Here is a 12,466-nt window from a genome sequence, read left to right on the forward strand (position 1 = left end):
TTTTATATTATTGAGGCACGAGTGTGATGTAAGTTTTACAACAACTTTGAGAATGCTCTTGACTTTCTAAGTATGTATGTACGTCCCTGACTGAACTGGAAGGTGGTTTTCTAAGGGGTAACATTAAGGGACGATTAAGGTGTTTGATGTATATTGAAAAAGCTAAATTGCGTCCATAGTGGGTGAGTTTCTAAAGGCTTGTTTCCCTTAAGGATGCATCTGACTTTTTGAAGTACAGGAATGACTCTTTCCTTTGTCCAAATAGCCTCATGTGGATTTTTCCAAGAAGCTCACTGCTGATACATAGAAACCCAGATGAGGCTTTAGATGCTGCCTAACACAAAGAAAGCAATCTCCCCTGAATGCCTTTTTAGTGGAAGCAACTAAACAGATGCTTCCATTTGTAAAAGTGATTACATTTTTTCTCAAATTTGAGTCGATTAATTTCACAAATGCAAACGCAGCAGGGCCGAAGTGCTGAATCATTCCCATCCAGGCACTCAGGCACTATTGACACAAATTGATTAACATTACAGTAGCAGCAAGGGCTTTAGTAATATCATTATTGGTTGATGGTGTGATGCTTGTGTGCAAATGCAAAATGGCCTTGAGGCTCATATTGAATGTCAAAAGGATTGTGAAATCGGAAAATGGAGTCATTGGGCTTATGCATAAGGACTGGGTTGATGATTGTACATTTCTGGACTGATTTGAGTTGCATTAGAAAAATAAGACTTTTATAGACATGTTTAATAAGCTTGAACCTGCTTCGATGAGAGTGTGATTGTGTAAACCGGGACAGTTTGATGCAAAAAAATACAAGTGTAAATCATATTTGACTATCAGCAACAGGTACAGTGCGTAATCCTACACGCCTGTAATTGTAAACCAAATTGTATGTGTTTATTTGTATTTATTTTATTTTGCAATTCCACTTTTCATCATCGCGTCTCTGCTACACTCCCCCTCTGCCTTTTGTTTGCGAGGTGGAGCCTGATACCCCGACTTCTCCAAACTGAAGTGCCGGCAACGCAGACGGACAGGCAAGGACCGAGAGGCGGTGGCACAGATCTGGGACCAGCAGATCGAAGAGGGACAAACCAGGCGGTTGCAAGGAGAGAAGGAGGATTTTCTAGAGGGTTTCGCACGGTTTTCTTCTTTTTTACAAACCAGCTGCACGGAGGAGCTTCAAGAAAGATGAATTATTTCATTCTGCTGTCGCTTTTTGCCACGGTTTTCGCCGGAAATGCACCTCGGCTGAAATTTGTTGTGCACGGTAAGCAGAGCTGAATTTGCCGGATATTTGCTTTTTGGTCACAAGTAATTAAACCACATATGCGATTTAGGTGTTTTATTTAGCGATGTCAAGTGTTTTGTAGGTGATGGATCAAAGCATGGCTGAATGGTTGGATGGATGAATGCATTAACACAGTGAGAGGTTAGTCGAGGTGATGTAGCCAGTTTTTTTACCCCAGTTCTCCTCGTGATGTTTTGTCCTTTGCAAAAGATGCACAAACAGCACGAATAAAGCCATATTGACGGGGCTGTGGGTTAATCTCTTAAAACACCGCCCTCCCCCCACTGACCGAGTAGTAAATTACGCGCTCCACCATTCAGGCCGGCACACATGTTAACTGGCTTTTACAGGATGAACATCTGGAGCAAATCTGATCTGCTTTATTATCTTACAATTACTAAAATATCACATGTATTAAGACTTGTGTTAAGTGTGTCCTTAGCCTCGTGTTTTTTCATTTATAGTCCAAGATTCCAATTTCCATCATATTTATTAATTATTTTGATGTGATTTGTACAACTTGTGGCTTTTTCTTTGTTTTTTTGGATAACTTGTGTGCTGGCTTTTTCTTTCTCAGTGCAATGCGGTATCTGAATGCTCACTTTTTTTATCTATATAAATGCACCGTCCCTGTCATTGGCACACATGGGGTTTTATTGGCGCCTGTCCCTCCACATCAGCACCCCCAGGCGCAGTGAGAGGACTACATCCAGAGGCACTTTAATAAAAAACAACCTCTCCTCTCCCTCCTGGAGTAATATGGCGCCGGTTTGCCTTGAACATTGTGATGCTGTACCCTTTTAAAGAGCCGCGTGCCACCGCGGAAAAGCATCGTTGCTTTGAAATATGACTCTTTGGGGGTTGACACAATCAGTGGAGCTCCCGCGTCCTTGCGGAGCTGCAATGCGGGACACAGCAGCTGCTTCACTGCAGCACTGGAGTCCAGCACCTGGAAAGAGAGGGTTGCAATAGAGTAAAACCCTTCATACATACATTATGTTCATTTACAAATATACAGACATGGAGAGAAATGGAGAGGAGGGCTTTGAAATGGAAAATTCCAAGCCAACCCCCTAGTTATCTATTCCACTCACGCATTTTGTACACACACACACACACACACACACACACACACACACACACACACACACACACACACACACACACACACACACACACACACACACACACACACACACACACACACACACACACACACACACACACACACACACACACACACACACACACACCTCTAATGTATTCAGCAATCAGTAGAGATGGGGGTTGTGTGTCAAGTTATATGGATCTGTATGCCTCCCCTCCCCGCGGTTGAACACAGTACAAAACGCACAAGATGACGGCCCCGGACGTGCAAGTCATATCAATCAAACTCGTTGTTATGCAATGGCAGGGAGGGCTGTTCATGCCTGTAGTGATAGGATTATCTCGCACACAGGTACAATACACTGTCAGAGGGAATCAATCAAGTGCGCACATTGAGCCTGAAGTGCAGAGCCTTCTCAATAATCTGCAGCTGCTGAAGGGCTGGCTTTATGTCAGCACCGTGGACAGCGCAGAGGTCCTCACAAGGTGAAGGGTCCCCACGTTGCACGTTAGATGAGAACATAGCTTCACGGAACTTTCTCAGGGATACATAATGGCTTTAACATTCAGTGAAAATGGGGTTCATTTGAGGTTGGAAATGCTGTGATGGCTTGAAGGGGCTTAGTGAATGAATGACTTTGCATTCATTTGGCAGACACATTCGTCCAAAGCTATTACAATAAGTGCACAAAACTGCAGGAGTGAAAAGACGGTTTCCCTGCCAAACAAACAAGTGCATTGTACGTTTAATTGTTCCATCTTGAAGACTACAATGTTAAATGTATAAGCAATCTGTTTTAGAGGGTTTAGTATACCCATAAATAGACAACATGTTAAACAGTTGTAGAGCTGCAATGAAAAATATCTTATTGATTGACAAGGAATGAGACACACATGTTGTTCTTTACAGTTTGAGACTAGAGCGCAAAAACCTTCATAATGATCCGGAGCTTTTTTAGGGCTGGTTATATTTCAGCCTGTGGTAAGCAGTGAGGTCCTCACAAGGTGAAGGGTCCCCACTTTGCATGTGAGATAAGCACATACTTTCAAGGAACTTCTGCAGGGCTACCACTGGTTTTAAGATGCAGGTTGAAATAAGGTTTGCTTAAAGGTGGGGTAGGTGATTTTGGAGGAACCAGCTCGAGTGCGCTAGAATTTGAAAATACACAACCGGAACAAATCTGCCACTTCCTCACAGAGCCCCTCCTCCAACACACACGAACGCGCACATGACCAATGAGGGCACGAGATAAGTTTGTGCACAGATGGAAGGCTGACAGGCAGGTAGGCCATCCAGTTACTTTAGCCGGCTCAGATGATTGGTCGTGCTTTTTACAGCGCCACGGCTTCCACAGATGACATGTTTTATGTATTTATTGTCAAAGCATTTAAGATATTCATTGCTATCGGGATGTTAAGAGCATTCCATGGAAAATAACAAAAAGTGTATCTCGAGCCGGTTTCTCAAACGTACCTACCCCACCTTTAAGGTTGGAAATGTTGTGATGGCTTTTAGGAGCTTCGTACATGGTTACTGCATTTTCATTTGGCGGACACATGCGTCCAAAGATATTACAATAAGTGTATAAAACTGCAGTACAGGAAAATATATCACTTAAAAAACGGAGGAGCATTCTACTTTTAATTATTCCTCTTTGAAGGCTACCATTGTACGTTTTTGCTTTAGAGAGTTTAGTCGACCAAAATATAGAAGGATTTATCTTCACAATTTGAGCCTTAAATGCAAAACCTTCTCAATAATCTGCAGCTGTTTTGCGGCTGGCGTTATGTCAGCACCGTGGACAGCGCATAGGTCCGTACCGAGTGAATGGTCCCCACCTTGCATGTTAGATGAGCACAGCTACAAGGAACATCTGCAGGGCTACAAACTGGCTTTAAGAGTGATGTCGATAATCATAATAGTACAAAATGAGTTATTAGTTCAGCTTCTAAACCAATAACATATACATGAAACAAGAGTGTGTGTAATATTAATCTTGATTCATGTTCAGATCACGATTTAAGAGAAAGTTTGGTCAAAGTTGGGGTGTTAAGAGGATAGGCATGGGGAGACAGAAAGTGAGCGAAGGATTTGAAAGAGATCCATCTCAAGACTAATTTGACATCTATGGCTGTGTCCTAAATATCAGAACAACGCAGGCATCTCTTGCGTTGACCTTTTCTCTAGCTGGAGGCCTAGCGCCTCAATACCCGATTGAACCAGAGGCCTGACTTATGTTACATAGCCATCTTCTCAACACCTTTACAGTCAAATGTTCTATAAATTGCAGCGGTTGATGGTGAACTTCAAAAGCTCTGCCTCTTTTTAAGTATGCTTTATTCTTGTTAAGTTTGAAACTACTCCCAACAACAACAACAACAACTATTCCTTTTAACATGCACATTTCTCAGTGCAATTAGGCTTTTGTTTATTATTAAGTGACTCTCTAATTGGAAAATAATTTGGTTTCATTGGAGAATGACATGCTTCTCTGAGATGAAGGCAAGGCAAGTTTATGTATAGCACTTTTCTGTACGCGACAATTCAAAGTGCTTTACAAAAGAAATTAAAAGACTTTTTAGGAATAAATACATTAAAAACACATTATACAATTTTACAACAGACATTACAAAGCAAAGATTATCAAATAATAAAAAGAAACACCACAGGTAAACAATACATGTTTAAAAGGCATACTGTAGTTCGAATACGAGCATCTCAATTAAAAGCAGCCAAAGAGATACGTTTGTAGTCTCGATTTAAAAATAGTAAGCGTTTCTGCGGACGTGCGTGATTTGGGTGGTTTGTTCCAGAGTGAAGGAACTTCTATAACCCTTGAATGGAAAAAACAAGGCAGGTTTTCATGACCTTTGAAACAATTCACGGTTTGCACCCAGCAATGATTACATGTCTACGGAAAACAGAAACATAAAAGCAAGCTAACAGATAGAGGGAAGGAAGCACACTTATTACATCCAGAATGTGACATTTCAGGTGTGTCTGTGTGACCCTTTTGCAGTCAAGAAAGACATGGAGTAAGAAGCTGATGAAGAAGACTGTACATCCTGTTCCTCCTTTGTGCTTTTGGCTCTTTAGAGAACTGGGACAGCATAGGCGGGGGAGGGGTTTAGCTAAGGTGCGACTTTGAAGGCTCCTTGTGATGTTTTCTTGAGAAAAAAAACGTGTGTGTGCATGTTTACATTCAATGTTGCTAACCTAAATGCCGTGGTGTTCGGACTATTGCGGTTATGCTTTGAGGCCTGACGGATATATTATATTAGTTCGTCATTAAAACCCAGATTGTTTACATAGTATCTATGTTGGATTGGCAAAGATGTGTTTTAAAGTTGTCAAATATGCAAGAAAACTGCAACTTATTCCTTCTACACCTCAATAACTCAGTATAGCAACCAGCCACTTTTCTTTTTACTTGAACTTAACGTAGGTCCGTCTAACAGCAGATTAGCAATTTAACTGTGTCAAATGTATGTTGTAACTTATTCCAAAAGCCAAGCTGTCTTTTGGAAACATTTGAAACCAACATTGTTTAAATAACCCAAATTAAGTAAATCTGTTAGCTACCCTCAACATAACAAAAAACATGTTTTTAATGGTTATATTTCATTTTAAAGTGTTCAACTATGGAAGAAAATACACCATACAGTATATCCACTAAATAGAAAACAAATAATAATATTTTCCAAATATTTGTCAACTATATACCTCAACCATTGTAACCCAACATTATTTTGGGGATACAAGCGGCAGTAAATCTAATATGTAAGTTGTTACCTACACCATCTGTCACATTGGCCCTTCTTGTACATTATTTATTTCCTTGTGAAGAACGAGCATCTTCAACTAGATTCAGAGAATCAGAGAGGCCACAGTTTCCATAGAAACTTAGTTGGTTGGCTAGCAACCCGTTATCAGTGATCACCATCACTTCATCTTGCTCTGCTGTCAAACTGGATTTCTGTTTAATCTCAGGGATGAGAAGAAACCATTACAAATACCATGTGACCAACCGTGACCGTTGAATCAGGTTTAGTGACTATTAGCTCATCTACTTGTATTAAGACACAGAGAACATGCATCATTAGTCTGGAATTACATATTGATGTCATGGTGTATTTTTGTTAAAGATGAAAGGGAAAAATGAAAGCTTACTCAGATTTGATTCACCGTTATGACTCTATTTTAATCTTCAGTTTTGTCACAAGCTTTAACAGGCACCTGGTTGGATTGCTTCAAAGCTTTTAAGCTCTTTAAAGTGAAAGTTCCTGAAATGTACTTCTGGATCAAAGCTCGGAAAACAAGCTGGTAGCCCATTAAGAGGCTTGTAACTTTGATGTGTTATTCACCTTTTTTTGGTAGAACTCATGTCTTTAAAATTAGTTTTAGTACATATTATGCATGCATCACATGCTTTTGGAATCGTAGGAATATGAATGCTGGCAGAGTTGCCGTATATACACAGTAAGTGAGTCTGGATGGATGGGTGAATCAGAAATGCCTCATGTGCTTGTCAGACGTCTGGGGGAGTCCTGAGAGTAATTCAAGCATCTGTTGATGGTATTTGCCCACATGATTATTTCAGTGAGATATATGCTCCAACCGAATGCCCTTTTCCTCCAACACCAAGGCAAGGTGTCAGTGAAGGCTCCTTGTTTAATTTAAAAGCACAAAGGGCAGTATCATCAGATCGAGTGCTTTGGTAAACCGGACCAGTTTGAATCCAGAATTCCTCGAGTTGGTTCCGATTTTGATGGCGGGATAAATGTTGATTAAAATGCGAAGGTTTCACTCGACCTGCTGGAGGAGCTTAGGCCGGCTGAATCTGGATCATCTTTTTAAACAACCTCTAAGTCAATTTGCGTTCAATGGATTGACCTTTTGTTATTGTTTAACCTTTTCTATATGAATCTTTTACTATTACGTTGAATCTCTTTTTATCTTTAGCTGTTGATTTGATTATATTTCAATCATCTGGAAATTGCTTTTCAAACTCTGAACAAATGCTGTATGTGTTGTTTTTCATTTGTATTTGTCATTCCCTACTATTTATTATTGCCAAATGATAAAAGCAGTAGTGTTGTGTTCTGAATCTGAATTAGGTGTTGTTTGTCTTGATTTGACAAGAGTTCAGTTCATTTATATTAATGTAACTTTGTAACCTCAGGGCACATTTTCATTTCACAACCTCAACACAATCATTTTAACAATTCAAACAACACAATACTCAAAGCGCTTGCCTGCCTTTCTCTAATACACTTTGTTTTGATCCACAGAGCCCTCCAGGTTCCACTTCAACAAACCTGAGAACTACATCAGCATGTACCACCAGGAAGGAAGCGACACGGTGTACGTTGGCGGCCAGGCGATGGTCTATGTGTTGACGTTCGCTAACAGAGGGGTCCGCGACGTGCAGGTACACTCCACGTCTAGCTGACTTTTGCTGTCTTCACATTCTAATATTCGGGGGCATTTATCTCTCAGCTCCTGGCAGTCTTTTGTAATAGAGAACCACTCTGCTGCCACATTTCCAAAGATAAATGACCAACCACGATATTAAATACTAACTACTGTCTCTAAGTAGGTCCACTTTGGCAACCAACCGATGTTTGGAATTGCAGTTCATACATAAATGTTAAGATAGCAGCTAACATAGTTAGCTGGGACCTCAATATTGGCCTGCATACCCTGTATAACCCTACATGTGTCTTTGTCGATACATCTACAACAGTACAGACATTGTTGAAGCACATAACCCACTCTAACTAAATCTAACTTTTAAAATACGGTCTGTGTCCATATCGTGCCAAAGCCCCTTTCCCATTTGACAAAATACCCATCGAAACCCACTGACATCTGGCTTTTATCTTAAATGGGGCAAACCAGTTAAATCGGTCCACTTCAAAACCACTTTGTCCAATAACCAATTGGTGTTCATATATCTTAAGCTAGTAGCTAAAATAGTTAGCCAAGTCCTAAAGGTTGAGCCACAGTTAAAGTCCTTGCATACCCGTTGTACTCCTACATGTGTTTTCACTTCTATTGCCTGATGAAACTTCCTCTCTGAACTGTATGGGCCTGTACACAGTGGTGATTGGTCTATAAAAGTAAAGATATTGTCAGAACAAATAACCACCTCTAACTAACTGTTACTTTATACATTTCATATTGTCTAAAAAGTATGTAAACGGTTCCCTTACCCTCTCAAAAAAAAACACCAACACTTATAGTTGGAAAGGTTACAATCAGCATTAAGAGTGAATACACCTGCAGTAATCAAAGGTATTGATCGTCTCCAGCTGTGATAAACAGTGATGGAAACCCGGCACCTGTGTGGAAATACAATAGCATGGCAAACATGAATATATCTTAAATAATTTAGACTTATACCAAATTACAACTGTACCATCGTCTAAAACACACTTTATTCAAACTTGAAAAACAAAAATAAATATGTGTTAGTCTTTCAACTGTTCCAAAAATAACCTACTATGGTTTGAGAGTTTCCAAAATGTGACTGAATAACAAGAAATGCTTTGACTGTTTTGAACATTTCGAAGGATCCTTGGGCAAGATACCTTAACCCAAATTGCTCCCAAAGGCATGGCTGACATATATAAGAGCTTTGAGGGGTTGAAAAGACTGGGCAAGCTCTAAATAAATGCAGTCTATTAACAGTTTAATATGAATTGACTGATTTATAATTGGAAAGGAGTCGCAGGTTTCTCTGTGTTTAAAAAACCTAATTTGGTGTTGGTAAAATAGGTTTCTTTTTAACTTCAGATAAAGATGGCCAGCTGCTTTCCCCCTGCCTCTAGGGTTAGGGTTATGTTACTGTTTTCCGGACTCTATGAGAGGATAACAAACAAAGTCGCCCTCCTGATGTGAGGTTAGAGAGGGCAGAGAGAGAGATGATACGACTGACCGACCACTGAGCAGTTCAGCCGCGGAGGACAGAGGGAGTTGGGTCATGCATACATTGATGAAGCTACACATATATCTCTCTGTGAGAAAAGCAAATATTCATTGGGTTATTAATGTCAACATGGCTCAAGATAACACACCGTGTGGGCTTCAGTGTCAGCAGTGACAAGCTTGACAAATTGAAACGACTGTAAGCTTGTCTCGATGTCTCATTCAAATATGACTACGCTTTGTATTTTTGGAACGACTGCTGGCTTAGTGTTGGGTTTTCCAGTGGAGAGGAAAAGACGAGTGGGTAAACAACTGCTGGGGTTGAGATGTCGTTGATGTTTGATGGTGTCATTCTCTCACTCACACTGTAGTGAGATTCTGTCACAACTTATTTCCAGTGAAGGGTAGTTCAGCGGAGCATAACAGAAGAATCATTTCAATTCTTAAAAACAGCATACACAGAAAAAGACTGAGGGCTTCTTTAGTGATACCAACAATTCTAGTGGGACAAATGTATTACTTCATGTAAGGGAAACTTCTGCAGCAATGGAGAGTTAGGAATCAGAGAGACACGAGGAGAGTTGGAGCTTTGATGTCAAACACTGGTAGTTTATTACAAGTCAACGGCCGGAGAATTCATATCACAAGTCACAGCAGCAAAAGGTTCTGACTGCAAGGGTGGGTTGTCATGTCAATTCTGATCCGCCTCGCATCTTGGTAGACCTTTTAACTAGTTTACAGAGAGTCAAATCCACATATTGGGGATGGGCGTAGACATCTACAGACACAGGAGATGTCTCTCACATCTGTGCAGCTTAGAAAGCCAGCGTTCTCACACTCGTAAAAACCCCCTATGCCCTGCAGGTCAGGCCATAAAACCTAGTATCAACATACGACTGCATTAACACATTCCTTACGGGAGATTAGAAGCAGGGATGGTCGTAAATGTCAACACACAGAATAAGGTTAAATGTCTAGGAGTAAAGACAAAATGAATCCCTAACACTTCACACAACATTTATTTACTTCACAACGTTGAAACAATATTTGTTTGACTGAGGGGCGCAACACTTTTTAGATTTCCCAAAAGATAAGTTCATTCTGAATCATTAAGACGAGATACTATAAACCTTCATTCATGCCCAAACGTAAATTGTGTTAAAGCAGCCTCAGATTAAGAATGAAATGAGGACGGTACAGATAAGAGTTCTCACAATGATAATAATGATAAAAATAACAGTGTGTTACCGTATGGACAAGATAATTCACAGCGAATTGTACACATATGAGAAGGTATATAAATATATATATATATGTGCGGGTGCAAGTGTGAGTAAGTGCAGGTAGATCCTAAATGGGTTACATAACTCTTGATTGGAGTATCTGTGACGCTTTTTGTTAAACTGCTCGTCACTGTTTTTGACATATACTGTATGTACTGGGAACATCACGTGCACGCTTCTCCTTTAAGGGGGTAGTTATATGTTTTTGTGTTTTTGTCTGTAAAGGCTAGAATCCTAACGTTCCCTCCAGCGGGAGTTTCTGCCTGACTCTCCATCGGACTCCTCGTTTACTTCTGTAACTGTAGTGACATCATTATGTAACACTCACGTTTCCATTGGCTAGCGCTCCAACATGTTATACTTTATAGGATAAGGGGCGGGATATCTCTAAGCGGTTGACCAATCACAACAGAGCCGGCCAGCTAACCAATCAGAGCAGACTGGGCTCTGGCTTTTTGAACATTAAAGCATGGAGACATGTCACAGTAGAGACACTACATCCTGATATACACCTGAACATCAGCAGGAGAGGACTCTTTAAAGTAGAGACACTACATACTGATATACACCTGAACATCAGCAGGAGAGGACTCTTTAAAGTAGAGACACTACATACTGAGATACACCTGAACATCAGCAGGAGAGGACTCTTTAAAGTAGAGACACTACATACTGATATACACCTGAACATCAGCAGGAGAGGACTCTTTAAAGTAGATACACTACATACTGATATACACCTGAACATCAGCAGGAGAGGACTCTTTAAAGTAGAGACACTACATACTGATATACACCTGAACATCAGCAGGAGAGGACTCTTTAAAGTAGAGACACTACATCCTGATATACACCTGAACATCAGCAGGAGAGGACTCTTTAAAGTAGAGACACTACATACTGATATACACCTGAACATCAGAAGGAGAGGACTCTTTAAAGTAGAGACACTACATACAGATATACACCTGAACATCAGCAGGAGAGGACTCTTTAAAGTAGATACACTACATACTGATATACACCTGAACATCAGCAGGAGAGGACTCTTTAAAGTAGATACCCTACATACTGATATACACCTGAACATCAGCAGGAGAGGACTCTTTAAAGTAGAGACACTACATACTGATATACACCTGAACATCAGCAGGAGAGGACTCTTTAAAGTAGAGACACTACATACTGATATACACCTGAACATCAGCAGGAGAGGACTCTTTAAAGTAGATACACTACATACTGATATACACCTGAACATCAGCAGGAGAGGACTCTTTAAAGTAGAGACACTACATACTGATATACACCTGAACATCAGCAGGAGAGGACTCTTTAAAGTAGAGACACTACATCCTGATATACACCTGAACATCAGCAGGAGAGGACTCTTTAAAGTAGAGACACTACATACTGATATACACCTGAACATCAGAAGGAGAGGACTCTTTAAAGTAGAGACACTACATACAGATATACACCTGAACATCAGCAGGAGAGGACTCTTTAAAGTAGAGACACTACATACTGATATACACCTGAACATCAGCAGGAGAGGACTCTTTAAAGTAGAGACACTACATACTGATATACACCTGAACATCAGCAGGAGAGGACTCTTTAAAGTAGAGACACTACATACTGATATACACCTGAACATCAGCAGGAGAGGACTCTTTAAAGTAGAGACACTACATACTGATATACACCTGAACATCAGCAGGAGAGGACTCTTTAAAGAAGAGACACTACATACTGATATACACCTGAACATCAGCAGGAGAGGACTCTTTAAAGAAGAGACACTACATACTGATATACACCTGAAAAGGATATAAAGCACAGGAG

The 12,466-nt window shown here is 40.4% G+C and overlaps 1 protein-coding gene across 1 annotated transcript in view; it reads left to right on the forward strand.

The window, feature by feature from the left end:
• Positions 1-996: 996 nt before the first annotated feature.
• The window catches only part of si:ch211-113g11.6 (uncharacterized protein LOC559008 homolog), a 63,162-nt gene continuing 51,692 nt past the window's right edge, over positions 997-12,466 (forward strand). Inside the window, exons 1-2 of the mRNA XM_034241388.1 lie at positions 997-1,276; positions 7,697-7,836. Coding sequence (XP_034097279.1) covers positions 1,198-1,276; positions 7,697-7,836 — 219 coding nt within the window. The 5' untranslated portion in view covers positions 997-1,197. The remainder of the gene's footprint in view (positions 1,277-7,696; positions 7,837-12,466) is intronic.

Source organism: Gymnodraco acuticeps, unplaced genomic scaffold (assembly GCF_902827175.1).
Source record: "Gymnodraco acuticeps unplaced genomic scaffold, fGymAcu1.1, whole genome shotgun sequence".
Lineage (NCBI taxonomy): Eukaryota > Metazoa > Chordata > Actinopteri > Perciformes > Bathydraconidae > Gymnodraco > Gymnodraco acuticeps.